This window comes from Indicator indicator, chromosome 25, assembly GCF_027791375.1.
Source record: "Indicator indicator isolate 239-I01 chromosome 25, UM_Iind_1.1, whole genome shotgun sequence".
In the NCBI taxonomy this organism is placed as follows: Eukaryota; Metazoa; Chordata; class Aves; order Piciformes; family Indicatoridae; genus Indicator; species Indicator indicator.
The window spans coordinates 3,959,251-3,985,050 of NC_072034.1; the positions used below are offsets into that span (position 1 = coordinate 3,959,251).

The 25,800-nt window shown below is 42.1% G+C and overlaps 1 protein-coding gene across 1 annotated transcript in view; it reads left to right on the forward strand.

Annotated features, from left to right (window-relative positions):
• The window catches only part of ANK2 (ankyrin 2), a 130,393-nt gene that overhangs the window by 24,738 nt on the left and 79,855 nt on the right, over positions 1–25,800 (forward strand). Inside the window, exons 5-10 of the mRNA XM_054392352.1 lie at positions 7,484–7,582; positions 11,425–11,610; positions 12,605–12,628; positions 14,650–14,748; positions 15,892–15,990; positions 24,628–24,726. Of these exons, the coding sequence (XP_054248327.1) occupies positions 7,484–7,582; positions 11,425–11,610; positions 12,605–12,628; positions 14,650–14,748; positions 15,892–15,990; positions 24,628–24,726 (606 nt within the window). The remainder of the gene's footprint in view (positions 1–7,483; positions 7,583–11,424; positions 11,611–12,604; positions 12,629–14,649; positions 14,749–15,891; positions 15,991–24,627; positions 24,727–25,800) is intronic.

Below are 25,800 nucleotides of genomic sequence, written 5' to 3' on the forward strand. Positions count from 1 at the left end.
CTCGGATTTGCTTTCCCAGAGACTGCTCTCCCCATGGTTTGTGGGGATAATCTTACCTCCAGAACAGAGCATATTTTGCAGAGTATTTACTACTCCATTATGGCAAGAGGTTTTAATTCCACCAAGAGAGCTTTCTGCTTTTGAATTGGTATTTTTAGAGGGACAGATTTTTTGCTGCTGTGTAGCAAGAGGAGTCATTTAGCTGCAGTTCATCATTGCTAATGTAATAAAGGATCAGGCCCATTATCTCCTCGCTGGAAAGGGAAAAAAAAAAAAAAAAAGGAAGAAATGCCTTCTGGAGGATTAGATGGATTTTGAGATTGTAAACAAAAGTAGTACATTAAGTGCGATGAAAGAACAGATCTGTTTATTCATCCTGCTTTAAATTAGTCCAAGTTTTAGCTGGCTGTCTCTTACAGTGAGTATCATTAATGATAAACAACTCTAATTCCTGATCTTGAGATACAGTCTCAGACAGCCATGGAAGTAGAGCTGAGCAGGATGCCTGTGTGTGCAAGGCTGACTCGGTGCTCAGGGACTGACACTCCATTACAGGATGAGTCACAACCAAAGAAACAAACAGCTTGTTTATACATTTATTCAATATTGTCTTCCAGTCCTCCACTACACACATGAAGTAGATTTTTTTGGTTTCAGTACTGTTTTTCACTTGACTATGTTTGGACCGCAAACCCCAAATGGTGTTTTGGATGACTGCTCAGGATTCCAATGTGATGCTCTGCTCCCATGCAACTTTTGGGTCCTAACCCATGCCCTGCATCAAGGTTATGTTTTCCAATCCATGACTCTTTGCCCATTGCTCTCCATCAGCTCAGTTTCTGTGACAGGTTCCTTCTATGAAAATGACATTGCCAAGGCACAGAACATACTGCTTTCTCCCTGGCTGTGTTTCAGGCTCTGTTGTTGCTTTGCTGTTCTTGTGGAGAAAATTGTGATATTTGAAGCTGCTAAAATAGAATATTTGTGCTCTTTGCATTTGGCACCTGAGCTAGGAAGTGACTTAGAGTAAAGCACACTTCCCAAGAGGGGTGTTCTTGTATCGGCGAGGCAGCAGGTGTCAGATCCACAGAGCTGCAGCTGGAGTTCTGTGTGATTGCTCGTGACTGAACTGACCAAGCTCATCACAGGCCCAGACAACATAATTTATCCTTGGGCTTTGTCATTATTGCAGTGGTTTAAGTATAGAGTGGAAAACACTATTTATGTTACTAGGGAATTAGTGGGACAGCTGAAGGGGTGGTGCTATTTTCAGTGTAGGCTTCTGTGCCACAACATGCTTTTAATTTATTTATTACAAATTAGTTTTCTCTAATCTGCCATCTCAAGTAAATGCTCTTTACTTGTTTTGCTTGTTTAGCCCAGTAAATTAGAATCACCACCCTCCCTAAATCCAGTCATTTCTGTCCTTCTCCCTAAGTGCTTTTCTTAGCTTTAATCTTTAGTCTGTGGGACCCTGCAGGCCTCAGCATCTCCTGTGTGTAATGAATGTCAGGATCATCACTTAAATGCTCAGCTAACACTTGCTGGGGAGTTTTACAGTAGGTCAGAACCCAGGAACTCTCCTGTGCCTTTACAGATGTGCCACTTGATATTGAACAGTTCTGTGCTCACAAATTCTCTCACCTCACCTGTGTGTCATCCTTTTTACTCATACTTTTCCAAGCTTTATTATAAAAGGAATTGATCCCCCAGGAAAATGAGTATATGCTAATGTGCTGCTCATTCTGAAACATGAAGGAAAGAATCTGATCAGAAAACAGAAGGTGCTTCATTCATACCAGAAATCCGTAGTCCACAGTTTGGCTGGTTGTTGGTGTATCCAAAAGATGCTTTTACGGAATCAGTCTTTCTTGTAATGTGGATATAGGACAGACCAAAAGTCAAAGAATCCCAGAATGGCTTAGGCTGGAAGGCACCTCAGAGATCATCTACTCCAACCACCCAGCTGTGGGCAGCGACACCTCTCAACTAAACTTGGCTGCTCAAAGCCTCATCCAACTTGGCCTTGAACACCTCTGGGCAGGGGGCATCCACAAGCTCCCTGGGCAGCCTGTTCTGGCGTCTCATCACCCTCATACTGAAGAACTTCTTCCTAAGTCCCCTCAATGAAGGTGTTAGCCTTACAGAGTGTGCTCAGAGGGGCAGGAGGACAAGAGGGGAACTGAGGTCAGGGAAGAATCATGAACTAAATTGTATGTATCAAAGGCACAATATGGTTTGTTTTTTTTTTTTGCACTAATGGTGGTTTAGTGCTTCTCCTTATGGTTGAAGCTTAATCAAGCTCCATTCTGGGGTCCTGAGGAGAACATATAGATGAATATTAAACTGTCTTCTGAGTATTTCAGTGGGACATTTTAGACAAATGGTAAAGCATTTAAAGATAAATCAAGCAGTGTGCAAGTAGTACATGTCAGCCCTTGGTAATGGTTGCCACCACTACAAGCACACTGGAGGAAAAAGGGCAATAGTTTTCTACAAGTTTTAGCTGTTTTCAACTCGTGGAAGCTAAAACACATCAGCTTAAATACAGTTGTTTACTGAAAAAATGAAAGAAATGGCTTTTAATGTATATAGTATTACACAGTTAATCAATTCTTAGAGTTCTAGTTCTGATAGTAAAGATGTTGTTTTTAATCCTCTTTAGCCTTAGATGTAATAAAGAGTAGTTTCCTCCTATGCACTTTTGTATTCTCAATTTCATGCTGCTTAAGCTGTCAGTTGAACAAGATGGGCTCTTGATTTGAACATCCTCAGTCTCTCTGTATGGCAAAATGAGATTCCTCAGGCACCTTGAATCTGGTAACTTAAAATTAAATGCTGTGATTTTCTCTGTAGCATAGCTTCACAAATTTGACAATTCTGTATCTGCTTGAATATAAATGTAGAGGCAGTTGTCCAAATATTGAGATTTTCTTCTTGAAAAAGATTATGGATTGTATGCTTGTTTTACAGGAATTGTATTTTAATGGAAAAGAAAGAGGAATGTGAATAATTGGTAAAGTTACCACTATATAAAACTTCCAGGTTTTGGTGTAAGCTAACAACAAAAATGAACAAGAGGCTTTTAAATTTTGAAATAGGTGTCTTGATCTATCCTTAATTCACCCTTTTAAGTAGACAATCTCTCCTGCTAAATACAATCCTCTTATGAAGAGTTTATTTTTAGACTGTGCTGAAAATAATGCTCTAAGCAGAATGCAGAGCAAAGTTCCCAGAATTGGGATACTGTTGGTTCTGTTGAGATGTGTGTTCTTAATTTAGCCTGCAGTGTGGCACTTCTTTGTAACTCTCATATTGCATGGATGAATATGAATTGCTTGGATTGTTAGAGCATTTTTCACTAAATCACAGGTTGCAAGGCACCTCTGGAGGTCATTTGGTCCCACAGCCTTGCTCAACCAGGGCCACATAGAGCAGGTTGCCCAGGACCATGATTAGATGGATTTTGAACATCTCCAAAGATGGAGACACCACAGTCTGTCTAGGCAATCTCTGCCAGGGCTTGGTCACCCTCACACTAATAAAAGTGTTTCATGATGCTCAGGGGAATTCTTCTGTATTTCAGTTTGTGCCTTTTCCTTCCCTGCCTAACGCTCTCTTACTTGAGAGAGAATAAACAGCTTTGAGTGTTTCTGATCATTTGGTCCTGCAAGCAAAGGGTATAGTTCCTTGAAACCTGCCATAAAGGAGAGCTCCAGCAAGCTCTAGAAGTGTTTGTGTGATTTTGTGAATGCTCTGATAATCCCTCTTCTTCTTCAGACTGCTCTTCATTAGGGCTTGGGCAAAATGAAATGATACAAATTCTGACTCATATATAGGCTTGCCAATTTGCATTAATAGCTTGGAGAATCATTGAGAGCTACTCATTTTCTCAAATTAGCAGTAAATCAGTGAATGTAGGAGAAAGAATGGAGTATGAAATACACTTTGGTTAGTGTTAATTTCTCATTCTAACTTCACGTTCTAGCAGTAAACATCTCACAGTGTGCATTGGTAAGGATAATGAAATCTGAGTGCTCTGTCCTCACTACAAATACTCTGATGAAATCATTGTTTGCAAGTGAATGTTACATATCATTACAAAATTAATTTCTGTTTTCCAGATGATGCACAAAACCTAAACAGAGATAACATAATTACACAGCAGGGCTTTCAGCAAAAGCAGAAGAAAGTAAATTTCTTCTTTGCCAGGTCACGTTTAGAAGCCCCAGTCAGGATTTTGACTTGAATTCTGGGCTGTGTTTATATAGGGTGGGATCATATATGCTGCAGGAAAATTTGTTGGAAGAAAATTTATTTGCCACCATAAAATAAACCAATAAATATTTTATATCCCATTCCACATGCTAAAGCAAGGAGGGAGAGGTCAGTCTCCTTTGCAGTGTGGCTATGCAGAATCGTTAAGCAAAACATGGATTTGGTGAAAGACAGTTCAGGATAGTGAAACCAAAGTCTAGGGAAAAACATGTTTTCTTCAATTTGCAGAGATCTGAGATCTTGAGCTTTGAAATATCTCTAGAAGCAGAACAGAGAAACCAAGTATTGCATACAGCTCTTTGAAATGAAAAGATGAGAAACTGGGAAGGGGATTTTAGATTGACAGAAGAGAAAGAAGTGCAGGGAAGGATCTGCTTTTCTTGTGGGCATTTGCATTTACTGCAGGACTAGAGAGACAGAAACTGGCTGTATAGGATAGAGACACATCATAGAAATTGTGCAGGCTGGGAGGAGGCATGGAAGTCCTGGGAAGGAAGAGCTCCTTTGGCACTATCAGGTAACCCCATGGGGCAGAGCTCCTCCAAGGAGAGCAGTAACACTGGGAATCCTAAAAATGGAGTTTTCTGGCAAGAGCTGCAGGTGTTGAGGTCAAGAAACTTGCAATTAGAAGCTCTGAAGCCAGTTCTCCACTGACAAAGCAGGCTTCACCCAACCAGCAGAAATAAATCAGGCTTGACCTTGCCAGTGGGAGGAATTCAGGAGAATCTTCTTCAGTGTGTTTGGAATGAGCAGTTTTACACAGAGGCCTTGGCATGCTGTTGCAATTTCTAAAATAAGCTAGATTTGAAGAAAATATAGGCAGAAGTCTTAAACTATAAATAGAGCTTGAAGGGAAAAAAACCCAAAGGCTATGATTTTATGTGCAAGGATTTCCATGACCCTGATTGCTGTAGTTTCAGGGGTGATTCCAGCACACAAAGAGATTCTCCTTGATCCAATGGGCACTCCTCTGGATCTCTGTGTGGAAAAGCACTTCATACTTTGTTGTACTAAATGGTCATGAAGTCATTTATGTATTGTTTATTGTCTCCTAATCCAGGATTTATTGTCCTGATCCTGTTCCAGAACTAGGGACTTGATCTGATTAAAAAAAAAAAAAAAAAAAAAAGAAAAAGAAAAAAAAGCTTTAAAGCTTTTTAAAGTATTGATTTAGTCTGGCTTGAAAATTCTCATATTCCCTGAATTTATATTAGTTGGTGTGATCCTTGTATTCATCGATTTAATACTCAGGGCTAGAAGGATTTTGCAAAGGGCATGAATTGGCAGGTAAAAAACCTTCTATGTTAGACTTCAGCATTAAAATAGTGATGAGGCAGGTGGAAAATTACTCTCACTTCTACCCAGTAGGTTGCCATTTTATTTCCTTCCGGAGTGGGAAGGGAAACCAGAGCAGCCAGTCAGCTTGGTTACCTGGGGTTCTCTCAGTGCTCTTCTGGACAAGTGCAAATGAAACAAACCCAATCTGTTCATCGTGCCCACTGCCAGCTCAGTCCCTGGCCCTGGCAACCCTCTGCCCTTCTGCACCTTCCTAAGGATGCACTGGACAACGTTCCTGCCTTTTACACCACGATGAGATCACTTATCTCCTCCACCCTCTTAAAGAGTTGTCTGAGGAGCAGCCAGGAGACCAGCACACCCCCCTGACCTGCCAGCCCCCCAGCCCCAGGGTGGGCATGGAAGAGGCTGGCTTGTGTACCTGGTTTTAATGGTGATGTGGGAGGAGAGACCCTGCCTATCAAAAGACTGACCTTACTGTTAGGAGGCTTTTCTTCATGTCTAACCTGAATTTTGTCTCCTTACCATACTAGGGACTTTCTACTTGTTTTAGTCATGATGAACATGCAGAACAGACCTTTATCCCCCTCTGTTATCTTGTTTGCCTTCATTTTTCCCTTTCCAGACAGAACACCACCAATTACTAGTCTTTTCTGAAGGAAAAATAGCTTCCCCAGGGAGATATATTTTCACACCAGTACAATGACTGTCTTTATTACAGCAGAATGAGCTCATTGACCAGTGGCCCTCTGGTAGACCACTGGGACCTTCAGGTCTTTTTCTGTAGAATTCTTTTATAACTTGTCATTCCCTGTTTGTGTGGTTTGTTTTTCCTGCAGTAGAGAATAGTGGAGAAAATGTGTCCTTACTAAATTACATTTCCAGCTCTTTTCTTCAGGGTAACAGAAACCTTTCAAGTTATGGTCCTGTTGTGTGGTGTGCTTGCAGACCATCTTGTTCATGCTCCCTGTGACTGCAATGGGAGTACTCTACTCCATCCTTCGGGTCAACACTGAGACTGTTGGATAACACTTGCCACAGACAGATCCCTGTGCAAGGCCACTGAGAATACATCTCAGGAGTCTGGCACTGAGCTGCTGCTATGAACTGTTCTCTGGTGCTGTTTCTTAATTGTGTCCCACAATGTTGCTGGAAATGCCAGAATATTATGCAGAGCAGTAGAGAGAAGATCCTTCCCTCTTACTCTGCTCTTGGGAGACCCCACCTGGAATACTGCACCCAGTTGTGGTGTCCCCAGCATAAGAAGGACACAGAGTTTACATTTCTAATCAGTCTGCCTGTAGTTTGATTGGCTTAGAAGGATGTTTTTTGAATTACCAGAGCAGATTCTTTTAAGGCTTCTGGAACATTTTAACAAATGTTTATAATGGAATGCTAGGTGAATTTACTGGATGGTCAGAAATGCAGTTGATACTTGTAAGGTTGAGTTCCTTTCTGGTTGATGATTTGCGATGTTTTATGTATTACAGAATTGCATGTAGTATATTAAGGCTTTGTCATCTCTACTCAGCTTGTCACAAGATACAGACTTTATGGTCTCCAGAGGATGATGTCTTTGGTTAAGCTAATGTAATATATGGAGGAAACTTTCACTTTCCTGTCAGCCTTCATAAAACTTTATTGCCAGCTTTGCAATCCCTGAGCGTTATCAGCAAGGAATGGCTGTGTTAATAATTAGTGCGTGTCCATTGCTTCTCTATGTGTCAAAAGAAAATGAGTGTGAAAGCATGCAGAGTTTAGTGGGTTTAAATGACATTAAACATTGCCAGATTGAGTTAAAAAATACAAATTTCAGTTAAAGCACAAATGCATTTTTAGCTGAACGTTTATTTGAGGTTCATTGTTGTTAATATATTCTCATGAACATATTTTCTCACGTTCTTCCTAGAATGGCTTTACTCCTTTATATATGGCAGCTCAAGAGAACCACATTGAAGTGGTGAAATATCTCCTGGAGAATGGAGCCAACCAAAGCACAGCTACTGAGGTGAGGTATATTGTTCTTTTCATACACATGCTCTCATTTGTCTTTCCCTTTATATTCAGATCACTGAAGATTGAGAGTATGTTGAGAACTTTCACACTTTCATTTCAGTGAGTTGTATTTATGTATCTCATCTTTTGCACAGAAGACAAGGGTGAATGGTTCTGGAAGTGGTAAAAAGTCAAGAGATGAAAGCCAGCCTGATTCATTTGACAGCAAAATTTAGTGAGCCCAGGATTTTCACCTTCAATGTGCCCATTGCTCCTATCAGCTGCCTGGAGAATTTTCTGAGAAATGAGTCAGGCTTTGAAGAGAAGACCTTAGGGCTGTTGAAATTACAGGAGGCTAAGGTGGTAATTGTCAGGGGAATGGAGTGAATGGTAGATCAATCATAAGCTAAGTAGAGAGGTGCAGCATTTCCCTTGGACAGATTTATGTCTCTGACAAAGCCCATGAAGGCTGAAGCACCTAGGAGTGCCATCACATGAGCAACAGGGCTATCTTGGTGCTGCCTTTTCATTTGCACTGTAAGAGCTGGGCAAAAATTGGTGAATAGAAGATTATAGCATGTGCCTTCCAGTCCTGGCTGCATCAGGGGTCTTCTGGGGAAAGTAGCTGGGAGGCTTGCTTCAGCTCTTCCTCATCCAGCTGAAAAGTGTGGCATGATGTGACTACCATAGCTAGGACTCTGAGGACTGTGTCTAGAAGGGTGTCTGAGTATAGTGTAAAAGAGAAAAAAAAAAAAAAACAATTAGTGTCAACAGTTAGTAGTTGATGAGCTTCCCCTGAGATTAAATGAGTGCAGAATATTTCCTTTCATAGAGAGAAAGAGTGCAGGCACAGAAATGAGGAATGGAGTAGGATCTCTGTGGTGCTGGGTCCCCAGAACTATCCAGGTAGAAAGGAGCATGAAGAGGCCACTTATTCCAGCCTCCTGCTCCTGGTCCCTTAAGTGAGGAGTGATGGCAGCTGGACCTCCTTGACCAGCTCAATTCCTCTGACTCTAAGCCTTGTCTATGGCTTCATGAAACCTATAAATATTCATCATTTTCTGTGATTAGTATGAATTTGAACTCAAATGACAAGGATCACATCAATGAGCTGAGCAGGCAGTGGGCTGTTTTCTCCTCAGACACTTTATTTCTGCTGGTGGACCACATGAGTGTAAATACACAGAAGGATGATCTTAATTGCTAGGTTCTGGATTGACCTGCAGTGCTGTAAACATGCAGGAACATCAGTGCAAGCAGGGCAGACACCCAGGTAAGAGAGATGAACCTCCATCTCAAGAGGAGCCGAATCAGAAGAACTTCCTTTTGCAGATGAGAGGATTTGAGGGCAAGGGGGAAACTCCTGGGTCATATGACTAGGCTCATTCTGTTTCTTTCCCTTTTGTTCTCTTTCTGTGGAATGTTCTTTTGTTCCAAACCTTTGGGATGAGTGAAGAGGCTCTGTGCTGCAGAGTGTGTTGGCTGTGTGTTAATTCTCTGGGTATGGACGTGCCATGTGAAGCAGTGAGAGCCTTTGCTCATGTTTATCGCTTTTCCCTAGTCCATACAAAAGTTTCTGGAACCCATTCTGCATTGCTTTCACAATTTGAAAGTATTTGAAATAATGCTTTCCTTTCTTTCCTTCAAACTGAACTGCTAATGTTAACAGCTGCTCCACTGTCCCTTCTTTCAATGGATACTGTACCATTTGATGACAGCTCCTAAAATAATCCTCCCATGGCCTGCCTGGATAGTTATCACATTACGTGTCAGCTTTCTGACCTGTGAAATCCTGTCTGATTGCCAGGCAACGTGGCAGAAACACTCCTTGGGAAGGAGCTGAGGGAAACTGTGGTTCTCCAGGAGCCCAGCCTGGCTACATCCCACAGTCACCTGCTTCCAGCCTGTCTCCCAGGAACTTTTCCAGGCGGGGGTGGTCAGGTGCACTGGGAATTCATTCATTAGTTTACAGGCTAAGTTTACAGTCCAAGTCTGTCTTCTGTCAGCAGAAAGGTCAGTTCTCACTTTTGTAGCTTGGAAAGTAAAGGCTGTCTGCTCTCTTGTCACATGACTAGATAGTTTTGGGTTCAGGTCTTGCTGAGGTGAGGCTTTCAGTGATTTGGGAGATGGTTTCAGAGGTTTGAGTGTTACTGGAGAAAGGCCTGAGTCCCTGTCCTCTTTCACAGGTGCCCAGAGTTAATGTCATGAACAGAATGAAGAAATGGTACATTAGGTGAGGTGGAATGGCAGCCTGAACTGTGGATGTCACTGAAATACACAGAGGTCTGGTATCAAAGATTGGCTGTCCTTATGGGGGCTGAACTCCAGTCAGCCAAGCTTGCAGAAGCAATAGGAGAGGGGCTGCAGGAAGAGTGGTGTCCTTTTAGAGAAGGCTGGAGGATAAAGGGCTGCAAATCAAATGGATGATCTTGTCTTTGAAGTTTGGAAACTTGCACTGCCTTTGGATACATTTGGTTTCCTCTAACACTTCTATACATGTATGTGTACAAAATGAGGGTAAGGATGAGCTCAGTTACACAGGGCCTCTAATCCAGGATTTGTTCTCATGTTCCCAGAGGCGAAAGGCAAATGCATTAAGCCATTTCCACACCTAATGTAGCCCCAATCTCAGAATTATCTTTCCAGTTCAGCTGTTTCATCAGCTGTTCACCCCTTTTTTAATTCAGTGCACAGAGCTGAATCTCTACAACAGGAGGAGACCGTGGTGGTATCGTTGTTACAGCGCACCTACTCACAGTTCTACACAGAAGGGAGTGAATGTTACTGGATTACTAAGGGGGAAAATTGCTTTGGCAATTCTTCAGATGTTTCTTTCAGCATATGTTAGCTCTCATTCCTTCCTAACTTGGCCTTTATAATTATCTTCCCATGTTCCTGATCCAGCTCAATCCTGTCACGTTCCTATGCCTTTTGCAATGGGTCTCAATCAGTTTGCTCTCTTTCTAGCTCTAACTCTTTAGCTGTTCCTTCTGACTTAAAAGACTTTGTTTTCTTCCCTTACCTTTTCTTCATGTTATTACTCACCATGCCTCCAGTCACAGACTCAGAGGGTGGCTCTGTTCCTCCTGGTTCAGCTGCCCTCTGATCTAATAATAAATAATCTAATGTTTTCCTGCTTCAAATTAGAATCAATTCCTAAACATGATCTGAGTTTCTTGACTTAAAGGCCATGTGTACCTCAAATGCATCTGAAGATCTGCTTTCTTTGTACAGATATGAGAGCTATTCAGAAACAGACTCCCTGTGTGTTTTAGCACATCTTTGTTCAGTGCTCACTAATCTGTACTGAAACATTGCTAAAAATATGGTTTGTGGCCCATTTTAACTTGAGATGTAATTAAGAGAGACATTGCAGAGTGATCCTTTGCTTGTGCTTGACATAAACACTACTTTGAAGTAGCCAAAGTGTACTTCTGACTTATTTGACCTCATACCCGAACTGAAATCATAGAATCATAGACTTGTTTTGGTTGCAAAAGACCTCTAAGATCATTGAGTCCAACCATCACCCTAAGACCACCATGGCCGTTAAACTGTCTTGACGTCTGCAATGTTTTGAACACCTCCAGGATGGTGACTCCACCAGTTCTATGGCAGCCTCTTCCAATCCCTGACCACTCTTGCAGTGAAGAAATTTTTTCTAATACCCAATCTAAGCCTCCTCTGGTGCATTGCTGTGCCCTCAATGTCATTTCACTGAGATGGTGATGTAGAGGTAGAGAAAACCGTTGGGGTTGTGCTTCTTCAACCTCTGTGTGAGAACAGTGCCGTGCACGCTGCTGAACCCGCACGTCCTTCAGCTTCCTGAGCACATCTCGTGTTCTTCTCCACCAGGATGGCTTCACTCCTCTAGCTGTTGCTCTGCAGCAAGGCCACAACCAGGCAGTGGCCATCCTCCTGGAAAATGACACCAAGGGCAAGGTGAGGTTACCAGCTCTGCACATCGCCGCTCGAAAAGACGACACCAAATCGGCCGCGCTTCTGCTGCAGAACGACCACAATGCCGACGTCCAGTCCAAGGTAACGCTGCTGCCACGCAGGTAACCAGCTAGTCATGCAGCCCAGGGCCATGGGCAATGAACTGCTGCCTGCATCTTGATGGTTAAAGGCAATTTCTGCTATGGGGAAAGGCAAGCTGCTCAACCAGTATCACCAGTAATCTATCTACTTATGCAGCATTTAGCTACATGGTAATTACAAACTATTCATTTTTTGCCTTCTTGGTTATCCCTCCCTTTTTTGGTTATCCCTCCCTTTTTTGGTTATCCCTCCCTTTTTTGGTTATCCCTCCCTTTTTTGGTTATCCCTCCCTTTTTTGGTTATCCCTCCCTTTTTTGGTTATCCCTCCCTTTTTTGGTTATCCCTCCCTTTTTTGGTTATCCCTCTCTTTTTTTGTTATCCCTCCCTTTTTTGGTTATTCCTCCCTTTTTTTAAGCTACCCTCCCTTTTTTTAGTTACCCCTTCCTTTTTTTTTTAGCTGCTTCCCCCTTTTTTCTAGTTACCCCCCCCTTTTTTTAGTTATCGCCCTTTTTTTTTTTGGTTACCTCCCCCCCTTTTTTAGTTACCCCTCCCTTTTTTTAGTTACCCCTCCCTTTTTTTAGTTACCCCTCCCTTTTTTTAGTTACCCCTCCCTTTTTTTAGTTACCCCTCCCTTTTTTTAGTTACCCCTCCCTTTTTTTAGTTACCCCTCCCTTTTTTTAGTTGCCCCTCCCTTTTTTTTAGTTACCCCTCCCCCTTTCTTTTCATTATCCCTTCCTTTTAAGTTATCCCACCCTTTCTCTCATTGTTAGCAAACCAGAAGGCACTGAAATGGCAGCAGAATCACTGCTTCCCTATTAAATAGGATACTGGTTTCTTGCCCAGGGGAATATAGGCTGTATTTAAAGTTAATGCATGCTTGAGTGGCTTTTCCCATTATTAACAGCAATAACTCATTTCAAAAAGCAACATAGTTCTTAATTTTGTGGCCAGTCTTTAATATTGTTCCTCTTCTTCCCAAACCATGCTGCATCAGATGATGGTGAATAGGACGACTGAGGTACCGAGATCAAACATTTTTAATTACTCTTTCTGTTATAATTATTTTCTCTGCTCTGTGGCCAATATCTCATTGTTATTTAGCACTAAAACTGCAGCTACAACTCTTATTTTAACACACAGAAATTCATGACCCAGCAAACCTTTATTAAGTCTTTTTCTTAGAATTTCTATTTCATTTATGTCACTATTGAAGTAGACTTTTGCAAATTCACATCAGGTCAAAGAAGTCTGAAGCTAGTAATGGAGCTAAGGGGATAAAGATGCTTTTCTAGCTCAATTTCATTAATTATGAAAATGCACTCACTTAGTGTAACTAAATTAAGGTATCAGGTTCAGCCAGAATAAGGGTAAAATTAATTTTCCTTCCTTTACAGTAATAAATATAATCAAATCTGCCAAGATAAAAACTATTTCAGAGTATCTGCTTACTTTTGTTCTTATTATGATCTTTTCAGTCAAGTTTTGAAAAGTCCTTAAGAGGTAGCACATAATCAGAAGTTACCTGCAGCAGATAATGTTACATTTCTCATATGGATTCTGGAAACACCAACTGTCATGGGTCTGGTTGGCTGGAACTGTGATTTCTCCTCTGAAGATTATTGCCACATTTAGGAAAAAGAATGATTTCCAAGGATGTGAGCAGCATTTGAATGCCTGCTCTGAAAGAGTGGAGTTTCTCTGTTAGATTGGGGAATGAATGTTGAATGCAGGCACCCGTGTAGTTTGTGCACATTTGAACAAGCTGCTGTGAGGCATCTGGTGATGTGAACTGAAAGGCTGAGAGCTTCTCTTGGCATCTGCCCATGGGTGTGTCCTTCGCTGTCCTTTTAGTACCTTGTGTCCACAAGAAGGTAGTTGTTAGTGCAATCTGCATTCAGTCTACAGCTTAATGCAGTATTGTATCTGTGTGCCTAATATCCTCAGCAGGCACTTCCCTGGTAATTTATCACAGCAAGAAGGCTATGAATTTAATGAGTGTTGGACTCTGCTTTGGCCAGCATCATTTGTGAGCTGACAGGGAAGTAAATGGAATACGGGCAAAACAGTGGGCTGATGTGGTGTCTCTTGGGAATAAAGTTGATTTCAGAGTGCGACATCTGCCTACATTTGTTTAGTACTTCAGTAGTCTACTTTTAAATGCTGTTTTTTACACTGAGAGTAATGAAACCTAGTTGAAAACGCCAGCCAAAAGTCTTTCTCTTTCTACAACCAGCAGTAAGATCTGATCAAATCAGTGTAAAGCTCTTCAGGGAAACCTCAAAAGCAAAGTCCTTGAATTACTTATGAGACTAAAAGCTCGCTCTGTGTTCCAGTTTTTGAAAAATTAATCTTTTTTTATGTTGTTGTCAAGCAATTCTATATTTCATAGCTGGGGCAAGTTCCAGCTTCTAGTGTTCAAGAGGCAATAAGTAATTGTTTTGTTATGTTCTGTTTTTTCATGATGTGTAGATGGCAAAGATCCTTCAGATCCTTTGAGATCCAAATTGTATATAAATATAAATAATTATGATTCTTCTGCTATGCTGCTAAGTAGTCTCTCATGCACATCAAGTTCTTGGATTACATATTGCATAACCACTGGTTTCCTAAAACATACAGAGGGAGGAAATACGTTGTTGATATTTCTAATTCTAAGGAGCAGTGAAAGAAGCCTAACAACTTTTGCGGTCATTTATCCAAACCCAGTAAAAGATGCAGCCAAAAAGATCCATGTTGCTTCTAACATGTAATAAGAAAAGTCCCTTTATTTCCTGTAAGAATGGCTAATACATTAATCTGTTCTATGAAAGCTGCTCTCCTTAAGGGCCCCAGGTTCAGGAGGCTGACTTGGAGAAGGCAAGAACGAAGCACTTTGGATAACCTCTCATTTGAAAACTGCACTCTCTGCCTGAAAGGCTGAGCACAGACAAAATCAGCACTTGTTTGCCAGCAGCTTTTAAACTTTGAAAGTGAAGTTGTAGTGCAGCAGATTGTCTCGGATGAAGTGGTTTCTGTACTGAGGGCTGTCTCCCTTTGTAGAGTGGCTTTACACCTTTGCACATCGCTGCGCACTATGGAAACGTCAACGTGGCGACACTCCTGCTGAACCGAGGAGCTGCTGTTGACTTCACAGCAAGGGTATGGAACCATTTCTTTCTCTCCTTAGTCACAGTGGCCTACAGAAGTGGGAATGTTTCTCTGTGTAATTCTTAGTCAGGAGTAAGCAAGGAGCAAAGTAATGCTGCGATTCTGTTGCGTTCAAAGATGACTTTTTGTGGGCAGTAATTCTTAAAGGCTGCTCCATGCAGTGCACCAGAGTCCTTGGGAGTTGAGTAGCCACCAGTATTCCCTGCTGAAGGAAGCAGGCTCCTTTGACTAGCTCCAGAAAGCTGATATTCCCATAATGTGTCAACTCACTTCAGCTTTTCTGTCAGTTTGACATACACCAGAAATAGACATTAGGATTTCTGGGCTTTGTCAGTATTTACTATCCTACTTTAATTTGCTTTTTCATACAGACATACGTTTTGAAAAGTAAAGTGCAGTATATTGCCATTAGAGAAGTGCAGCTATAAAAGCACTGATTAATCATGGCTATTCTTTTATGGTGGGCAACTGCAGAGCTACAGAATGTAGTGTCCTTGCTGTTGTGTCTTTGTAGTCTGAAGCAATCTGGCAGTCTGGGCCTCCACACAGCTCCTGGATCACAAGCTTTCTCCTTAATTTTGCCAGGCATGCTTTGAATTACTTTAAGGTTCTGCCTTTCAGATTGGCTTCCTCCTGTACCCAGTCTGGAATAGCTGCCAATATTCCCTCTTTCCTCACCCCAAGGGCTTGCAAAGACTTTCAGCCTAGACAGGACTTACTCCTTTATGCTGTTGGCATTGCACTAAGAAGGTTCCTGTGCGTAGGAGACACACGTTTCTGTACCCTGTGTTTGTTGCAGTGATTTAAATGCATCAGTGTTTTGTGAATATTGACCCACTGGGACTCTGATCTGTGTTTGTTTATCTGTCTGACTCTGGGACTGCGGTGTTTGCTGCTTTGGCAGATGTGCTGCTCTGTTTATTAAACTTCTCCAAGCTATGAATAAAGATCTTGCCCAGGAAGGAATTACTAACTCTAGCTTATATGGTGTGTGCCTAGCTCTGATGCTTAAGTACATTTTTGTTTATTCTCTACAATGTGACAGTCTCATTTTTTGTGATCAGAACACAAATTCATCACCATTAAGCACTTTCAAATCCACCATGCTCATTGTTTGTTCTTTTCATGGTGTAGAATGGAATCACCCCACTGCATGTGGCTTCCAAAAGGGGAAACACAAACATGGTGAAGCTCTTGTTGGATCGCGGAGGGCAGATCGATGCCAAAACCAGGGTGAGTCTTTCTATTCCCTGAATATGATGTTGTCCCTTCTTGGGAATGGATTGGGATTTTTGCTTGCTTGTTTTTGGTTTTGTTTTGTTTTTTTTTTAAAGCCAAAGACTGGGAACACCAAGATTCATAGCTAGGAATTCAGCTTCAGTGATTGTGTCCTGTTCTCTGTTCTTAAAGCAAGACATCAGATATGTCTGTTATAAATGGTTCTGACGGGTGTCAGATAAAGAATGGTATTTGTGATAGCAGGAGGCAGAAATGCTCCTTCCTTTAGGCTGCATAATCTACCTACATCAATCAAGAAAAATCGTAGGAAATAGATCTTTCTGGGGAAATAAATCTCTCAGTTGGTCCAGCTTCTTGTGACCCAAGAACCTGTGTGCTGCACAGCAGTGGCAAGTGGAGGGAGGGGCTGGACTCAGCTAAGCCTTCCAGTCCCCTGTCTCCTAAATGTCTTTGCCAGTCCTCGTGTGCCTCATGGAAATGGCTGTGGTGGGCTGGCTGTTACTTTTTATTGAAGAGTCAACATTGGGAACAGGTAGCCTACTCTGTGCCAGCAGCCTCTTGCCCCTTCCCCAGACTAACTGGAGAATTAGGTAATGCTCACTGGCTTCCTTCTTCCAGTTGGTCTGTTGAAATGCCACATGAATATTGTGTTCTCTATTTATGGGTGATTTTGTGATCATTTAGGACAAAAGAAAACCCCACCAATTTCTAGCAAAGTTAATTATTTCAAATGGGATTTTGGGGTCATCTAGGAGAATGTGTTCATTTATGTGAATTGAACTGCACAGGAGTAACTTGAAGGCTGCTGATTTTTAAGCCCTGATCTGCAAAGTTATATCTCTCAGGTAATAGAAGGTGTTTTAGAACACAGTTTAGAGCTGGATATAGGAGGTTTTGTTTAACAAGGTAGAAAGGTAGAGGACATTGCAGTCCACTACCCTTGTAGCTGATTCAATCTCTGCAGTTTTAGTTTCATCAACCATTTGCTGCTTCATAAGCTAGGAGGATAATTGTGGTTATTGTGCAAGTCTACATGAGATTATGATTTAGGTTATTGACTATTTATGAAATTATGTCCCTCTCTCTTTTTTTCTTGTAAACTACTGATGATGGAAAATGCTGCATCTCATGAAGGTGTGCAGTAAATTATCCCTGCTCAAATTGTCCATATTAAGTGCCCAAAATCTCATGGTAGAGATGCATGTAATGGTAATGTACTGCAATCAGGATATTCCACATGCTCATAAGCACAGTAGTGGTACAGAAGTGGTCCGTTTGGCCTGTGGAATGACAGCATTGAATTCACCTCTTTCCTGTGCAGCATTTAGACACTTCTAAACATGTTGATACAGGTGATTGTAAAGGACAGCTTGGGTTCTCAGAGGGCAAGGTGTGTCCTTTCCCCACTCGCCCACAGAGGTCGATGTGAATGAAACTGAACCAAGAGAACTTTGCCCAGCGTAGGTGGAAGGTGCTAATTTTAGTCTTCTCAATGCCTTGGCTTCCTGCCCTTTGTCAGCTGCTACACTGGCTCAAAAGTGTTTGGCACAAAGGTATCAGTGCAAACCCATAGAGGTCTCCTAAAGCACACATGCATCCCAGTCTGCACAGGCTCAGCAGCTTCCTCCTGCTTTCATCTCCTGCCTTCTCCCTGCTCCAAGGCACACGGCGGTGGTCGGCTGTGTGCGCTTCGCAGTGGGGAAGATTCCAGAGCTCTGGTTTTGCTGTCAGTGTCTCTGTGGCATGATCTCCTCTTCGTGCCAGCTGTTTATATCATCTGGGTGTCTTTCTTTTCCCTGTGCTCTGTCCGCATGCCTTGTGTGCTTTGCTATGGCCGTGAGTATGTAGGGCATTGAAGAGGTAGGTTGTGTGTCGCATGCCACGCATACGTGTGTCTTGTACTCCAAAGGACAGACCCCTGCCTCCTCCACCTCTCTACTAACATGCTTGCCTTTCCATACTCTCCTTTGCATCTCTCCTGAGGAACACCTGCATTCTTCCAGTAGGTCAGATTCACTGGGAAACTGGAATTCAATGTATTAGGATACTGCTTGGGCTTTTCCGCTTGGTCTCCGCACTACAGCAAAATAAGCTCTTTGCTTAAAGTGCTCATTGCTTTCATTCAGTTTATTTTTAACATGACATCTGATGAGGCACAAATTGAGATGCAAAAATTTATTTTCAGAGATTTGAAATGAGCCTCAGTACTTTAATTTTGCAGAGTTAATCTGTGAAATTCTTTTATGTTTGAAAATGGTTCATTGGAGTGATCCTTTAGGAACCTCTGGAAAAAAAGGATAAATTAAAATGTATGTTCTTCAAAGGGAGTAAATTATGCATGTGTCCTGCTGTTCATAGTTACTGCTGCATGTCAGAGGAGAGCCCTGCTTACTGCAGGAATTGCATATTTTTATTTTCTATAGATTTCATCATGCATTTGCTGACATTTTATGGCATTTCTCACTACACTTACATACAAAAATAACATTTTCTGAATTTTTGAGGGCAAGTTTTACCATTTTCTTCTTGAAGGACTACTAAATAAGTTTTTAAATGTGGAAGTTCACTTATATCTAAAGCCAAAAGGTAAACTCCATTCCCAATGGTATCATTAGGATACTGTTACTAGTACTGTCTGTGATATCAATGTTTGTGCTACTTCTTTTCACACAGAAGCCCTGCCTAGAGTTATGTTTGCTAAGTAATTCACAGGTCACTCTGTTCTTGTGAGACCCTACCTCAAATGCTGCATCCAGTTCTGGTGTCCCCATAAGAAGGACACAGAGCTGTTGGAGTGAGTCCAGAGGAGGGCCAAGGACTGGAGCACCTCCTGAGGACAGGCTGAGGGAGCTGGGGTTGTTCAGCCTGGAGAAGAAAAGTCTCTGGGGAGACCTTAGACCTGCCTTCCAATAGCTGAGGGGATTCTACAGGAAGGATGGAGAGGGACTTCTCAGAAAGGTGTCTAGCAATAGGACAAGGGGCAGTGGTTTTAAACTGAGGGAGAGTAGTTTCAGTCTGGATCTTAGGAAGAAGATGTTCAGTATAAGAGCAGTGAGACTCTGGAATAGGTTGCCCAGGGCAGTTGTGGATGCCTTTTCCTGGGGGAGATAAACAGGAACATGGGGAATGGTCACAGTTGGTCAGGCTCATGGGACATCTAGTTCCCCCAATGGTGGGAAGGTTGGAGTAGATGATCTCTAAGATCTCTTCCAATTGGAGCCATTCTGTGTTTATGCTAAAGCATGTCATATTTAAAATCTTAGTCAAATCTGTATTCTCACTTTGAGAGGAGGAAAGCATTTACAACCTTCCTGAAACACTAAAGGTTATTACAGGGAGAATTCTGGTAAGCATTTAAAAGCAGATTAATTTCATCCTAGCCCAAATACATCTATATTTCTACTAAAAATACATGTTCTGATAATAATGGAATAGTGGCAGTAAAGACATTTGGGATACTGAGATGTTACTGACCATTTAAATGATTTTAGGAGTGTTCTTTATGAATGCAGTTGTTATAATATTTTTATCATTTCTCTGTAGTACTTGTATAGGGGGAAAAAAAGCCAAAAAGAACAAGAATGTGAAACTTTTTTAGGTTTGGTCTGATTTTTTCCACTTTCAAAATGCAGCATTAGTCACCTTACTGGTATTTCCATTCTTGTGGCACTATACAAACACTCTTGGTAAGGGGGAGGAACACATTCACCTGTCTCAGGCACCGAAGCCATCACATATTTTGTGTTCATTCTGTTGAATCTTGCCAACATTGAAATTACATTTTTCTTGCTCTGGGACTTTTCTTTAGACTCCTCTTGCAGGCTTTTGTCCAGAATATTTACAGTTGAAAAAATTTCCCTGGAATGAAATAGAGCATGCAGTCTTGGAATGGAAAGCTTATTGTGTGGGAAAGTACCCATGTGGTGTGCCTGGAGCCTGGCAGCTGGAGCTGGAGTGGGGAGCAGATGAGATAGTGGTGGAGAGAGAGTCTGGTGAATGCCATTTGGGTTGGAGAAGGGCCACAGAAAATAAAGGAGGCTCAGCTGGAGCTGAAAGGAGTGGAAGGTTTGTCACAGGGATCTACAATGCCAATGGGGAAAGAAAATCAAGCAAGCTGTGGGGAGTGGAGCTGGGATTTGTTTGGGTTGGGTTGGTTTTTTTTGTGGTGAATGTGCTTCAGACACCTCTTCACAGTCATTCTGCTGAGATTTATTTGTTGTGTGTATGGGTCATGGTAAAATAGGTGCTCTGCTATCTCCATGTGGCAGCAGGTTCCCACCATAAAGCTGCTGTAGAGGATCCTGACCCTGTCTGAGCACTGTGCTGTGCTTACCGTGGGTTTTTCCTGCAGTCATGATGCTGTGACTTTCTCTCCTAGTCTTCACCCTTGCACAGAGCACTAATAATGCATTGGCAGTTTTTGCCATCCCTAAAGCAATACCAGATTATAAATATCTAATCACAATGCAGATATTTGCTATAAAAAATTCAGTGGATTCATAAAATGTTTACGAGGGAGTGGGAAGGGATGTTGGACAGATTATCTAAGCAAGCTACATAGTGACTGTTATTTGGAGTTACTGAAGTTAATATCTTATCACTCAGGCAAATGCACAGTCTAATTTTTGCTGTATTTTTAGAATTTGTGCTTTGAGTGGCAGACCTGGAGGAGTGCCTCAGAGCATGGTTAATTAAGCCAAGGCTAAGAGATTAGAGCAAGAAGGAGATTAGCTTTGTTCATTTGCACAGAGATGAGGTTCAGCATCATAGGATCATAAAATTGTTTAGTTTTAGATTATCAAGTGCCACTGAGGACTTGGTTTAGTAGGAGCCCTGCTCTGATGAGACCTCACCTGGAGTACTGTGTCCAGCTCTGGGGCCCCCAACATGAGAGACATGGGGCTGCTGGGGTGAGTCCAGAGGAGGGCCTCCAAGATGATCAGAGGGCTGGAGCACCTCTCCTATGAAGCCAGGCTGAAAGAATTAGGGCTGTTCAGCCTTGAAAAAGCTCTGGGGAGACCTTAGAGCTGCATTTTCAGTATCCAAAGGGGACCTACATGCAGGCTGGGGAAGGACTGTTTAGAAGGGCCTGTAGCAATAGCAATGAGAGTCAGTGGTTTGAAACTGGAGCAGTGTAGATTTAGGTTAGACACCAGGAGGAAGTTCTGCACAATGAGAGTGGGGAAACACTGGAGCAGGCTGCCCAGGGGTGTGGTTGAAGCTCCATCCCTGGAGACTGGGCAGCCTGATCTAGTTGGAGGTGGCCTGCTGATTGCAAGGGAGTTGGACAAGATGACCTTTGAGGGTACCTTCCAACCCCATGCAATTTGTGAGTCTGTGAAAAATTAACAACTGCAAAGGCCTTTATTTGTGGAGGAAAGTTAGACAATTTTGCATGTCTAACACTAACATTTTCCTTCACCCTTACAAAAATGAGAATCTGCAACTGCAGTGTAGAAGAATTCTAGGACAACTTGGCCTTTGATGTTCATGTGCTGTCATCAGTCTTCATTCCAGGGAGCACTGAATGTGCCCAACTGTCCCTCTGTAGAGGTGCTGCCCATATCATTTCTCATTCAGAATCCCTTGTAAGCACAGCTTGTTTTATCTCAGGCACTCTGGTAAGCTGAAATAAAGCCTTTGAATCACTGTGAACCTACCCAATAATTTATCTTCCTGAGCCCTGCAGTTAGGAACCATGAATTCAGAATTAATTATGCAGTGATTGATTTTTTTCACCAAAAAAAGGCAAAAGTTTATTTTCAGTTTTTGAGAGCCATTTAAGAGGAAATCAAGAGTGGTGGAATTTCATGACTTCCATCCACACAGAGGGTTGTAGTGTCAGTTCTAACAGTGACCCAGCAAAGCTGAGCTAGGAGAGTACCATGCGTGGGAGCAAGAGAACACCAGGTGCAGGCTGGCACTTGGAAGATGGGAACATTTACCTCTCCATTCTGTACTCTTTGGGATGAGGAGATAAATAGTGAACTTCTTAAGATAAAGAGTTGCTGAATCCCTTGTCTCCTGGCATGGCAGCCTCTGTGTTTGTGGGGCATCCATTATCCCTGCTTCAAAGTCTGTGTCTCTTTGACCCAGTGTCGTGTGTCCTGTCAAGTGATGTATTTGCTATTGTGGGAAGCATGTGGTCTTCAGTTTCCATATTCAGTGTACCAATTAGCAGGGGGATGATTAAAACCCAGGGCAGTAGATCTCCTGCAGTAGATTTCACAGCACTGGGGTTCATTGCAAATATGCAGTGGTGCAAAAGAAGACTAATTGGGTACACTCTTGATGTTGGCTGCTGTCAGTTTGTCCTCAGTGTGTTACGTACTAATTCTTCTACTACAACACATCTCTCTTTGCAATTCCCCTCCTCTGTGAAGAAACTATATAAGCAAAACTAGAATCTAAAGTGTTAAATATACAGTAACTTGAAATATAGGTATTAAAAGAGAGACAAGAAGATGGTTGTGTGGGAGGGCTGCAAAGCTCATTGCTTCATTCACCTGCTGGAGAGGGCACAGATAGTAAATGATGATGCATTTATAAAAGCAATACCATGATAGAATAGGTAGCAAATTTTTATCTCTGCTTTTAGAGGGAATTACAGATAAGAACAGAGGAGAAATCATGCTTTATAATGATTTTAGTCCTTTTGTTTCAGCTAGGCTTTCTTGTGGAGTTGATGTGTTTCTTAACTTGTAGTCGTCGTCTTTTTTCTCCATCTGAGGATTTGCCCTGTTTTTCTTCAAGGATCCACACAATTCTGACTTTTTTTTTCCCCTGTTGTTTTAAGTAGAATAACATCAAAGTCAATATGCAGATAGGGAAAGTGAACCTCCCACATTGATTAAAAATGTAGAGCACAAAAGGTCAGAAAGTGGGATTTCTATTCCTACAAATACACTTGGGATGAATTCTCACTGCAGTAATTCTAATGGGAATTGTGCATCAATCCCTCTGGCAGCAAGATGAAAATACACCTCTGTTGTGCATATGAAGACTTGATTTAGGGGACTCTGGAGCTTCAGCACAGGAAAAAAATAAATCACAGATAAAGTAGTTGCACCTGATTCCTTTACACTGCCCCGATCTGCCAGGTGCCAAACAACCTGAATTCTGGTTGCAGCTTTGATCTTGCATCTGTTGCAATTCATTGCAAAGCTTCTGTGGGACTTAGTGACACCTTTGCCTCTGAGACTGAGCACCAGGGCACACCTAACCCCTTCACAAAAGGGAAAAGTCTCTGGAAGAGACTGGTAGATAAGTAAGGGGGAAAAATTCCCCCCTGCAGACTTCAGCTCCAAACTCAGAAAGGTGCCAGGTGCTATCCAAAGTGGGGAGGAGGGAGGATTCACCTCTTGGAACTACCTTTAGAAGAGTATTGCAGGGCTATGCTTGCATAGCCCAAGTGATGTATCAATTGCAATGGCATTGTACAGGCTACAGCTACTTTGAATTAAAAAATGCCAGTAGTACAAGTAAAAAGACAGCAATATAGATTTCCTGCAAACTCCAGCACACCAAACAGTGTATCTGTGTATGAAGCAGGGTCACTAACTCATATTTAAGGCCATGGGTTTGCATTTTTGCTACTTTTTTAACCTCTAAGTAATCTGTCTCAGAGCAGTGTATTCATCTTTTAATCATGCTGTTACTGGATTCTTCAGAAGGCATCCTTGGATCATAGCATCTACCTCATCTGAGCACTGTCCAAAGGGAGAAGGCTTTTTTGGGTGATTAAAAGCTGTTACCATTTCACCTTTATAAACCTAACTCTGAATGAGTATTGATGACTTCGAGTGCATGCTTGAACGGTATTGAGGTCTAATGAGATGAACAGTTTGGTTTCTCTATCTTACCCATTGTTTTTCTGTCATTCAACACTAATATTCATGTTTCTTACCTCATATTTCCTCTATTTTTCTGCATAAAGTCCAGATTGTAGCAGAATTACCTAAAATGCGTTCTCTTATCGAAGTGTTTCATTGCCACATCTTTTGCTGTGATCATTACTGAGTAGCCTGAGCAAGTCTTTTGGTATAGGTGGTGCTCTGCAAAAGGAAAAGTATTGCAGGGTTTCAAAGAGTTCTTAGCTCTTTGTTCACCACTCAGTTTCAGAAAGGAAAGGGTTTATTCTGTTTGTTTCTCTCTTCCTTTTCTTCCTCCGTTTTAAAATCTTCTTTCTCCAGCTGCCTGTTTAAAAGAAATGAAACCCAACAAATACATTCTAGAGTAAATTTTCTAGCATGAGCATTCCTTCTTTCATCCCTGCATCAAATGCAGTCTGAAGGACAAGGGCTGATGAATGGAGCACCTTTGGCCCAGCAGACATTATCCAGGGAGAGGCAATCCAATCTCAAAGCCATGCAGAGGAGGAGGGGAGGAGGCAAAGCATGCTCCCTTTATCCTCTTTGATGAGAGATGTCAACACACAGTGGGCCTCCTCTCTGAAATGATACCCTTGGCCTGTCCTTTACTGCTGCAAGGAAGAATAGGGGTGAACCTTCATGTTGTGGAGCCAGCTTTTTCATAAGCTTGTGGGGCTGCATTCCTGGAAGGATGCTCCTCAGAGTCCCAGGATGGACAGTTGGGGATGTGCTCATTTGTTTTCCCTCCTTTTACTTTAAGGACGGCCTCACCCCACTGCACTGTGCTGCAAGAAGTGGACATGACCAGGTTGTGGAGCTGCTCCTGGAACGAGGTGCCCCGCTGCTTGCACGGACCAAGGTGTGTGTCTAACAGCTGGCTGGAACTTTCCACAGGATTGTCAATGACACTGAAAAGGACAGAGAAAAAGACAGGAACATTTCTCTTCTCCCAAAGGAAATGTATTAATTGGTAGAATGATCCAAAATAAGGTTTTCTTATATAATTAGGGACTGTCCTTTCCAAATATATGAAATGGTATCCACTTCTTGGCCCCTCTCTGTAATGTCAGACTAAACACTTGATACACAGTGCTGCTGCAAGTGCTTCTCTTGTGTTGCTTCCTAAGACCAGAGAGGTGGCAAAGCTGGGTTCCTGCTGCCCCTTTGGTCAAGCTAACTAGATAAAGATAATTGTGGTGTCATAGCAAACCCCACTGAGCAACACTGCACGTAAGTACATTTCAGACTGCCTGCCACCATTAGTTGGAAACCAGTGGAACAGAATATTGAAGATCAGGAGGGACAAATATTTCATATACAAGTTTCAGACCATTGCACTGTTTACTGGGCCCCACTTCCTCAAGCATGGCTCAGAACAAGGGCAGTTAGACCCATAGTTATCCTTATTGCAGACTCAAGTCTTCAGCAGGTTTGAACAGAAAGTCTTAACCATGGTGGTGGCTGAAAGTATGATTTCCCAGAAATTCAGGGGTCAAGTTTGTCACTGTAGGTTTTTTTTTTTTTCATTGAACACTTAAAGAAAAGTAATCAGTTCCTTAGTAAATATGATGATGGATAAGTAGGTGCTTTTCCTCTAATTAACATACAAGCTGTGTCTTGGTATTATGATGATTATCCCAGAACTGTCTTCTGAGATCAAGATGTGTTTTATTAAATTGTGAAGCAAGACCCTCAGATTCTTTTGCTTTAAGAAAGCTGGGGAGGGACTTTTTAGGCTATCAGGTAGTGACAGGACTAGGGGGAATGGAACAAAGCTGGAACTGGGGAGATTCAGACTGAACGTAAAGAAGAAGTTCTTCCCCATGAGAGTGGTGAGACCCTGGAATGGGTTCCCCAGGGAGGTGGTTGAGGCCCCATCCCTGGAGATCATAGAATCATAGAATCAAGAAGGTTGGAAGAGACCTCAAAGATC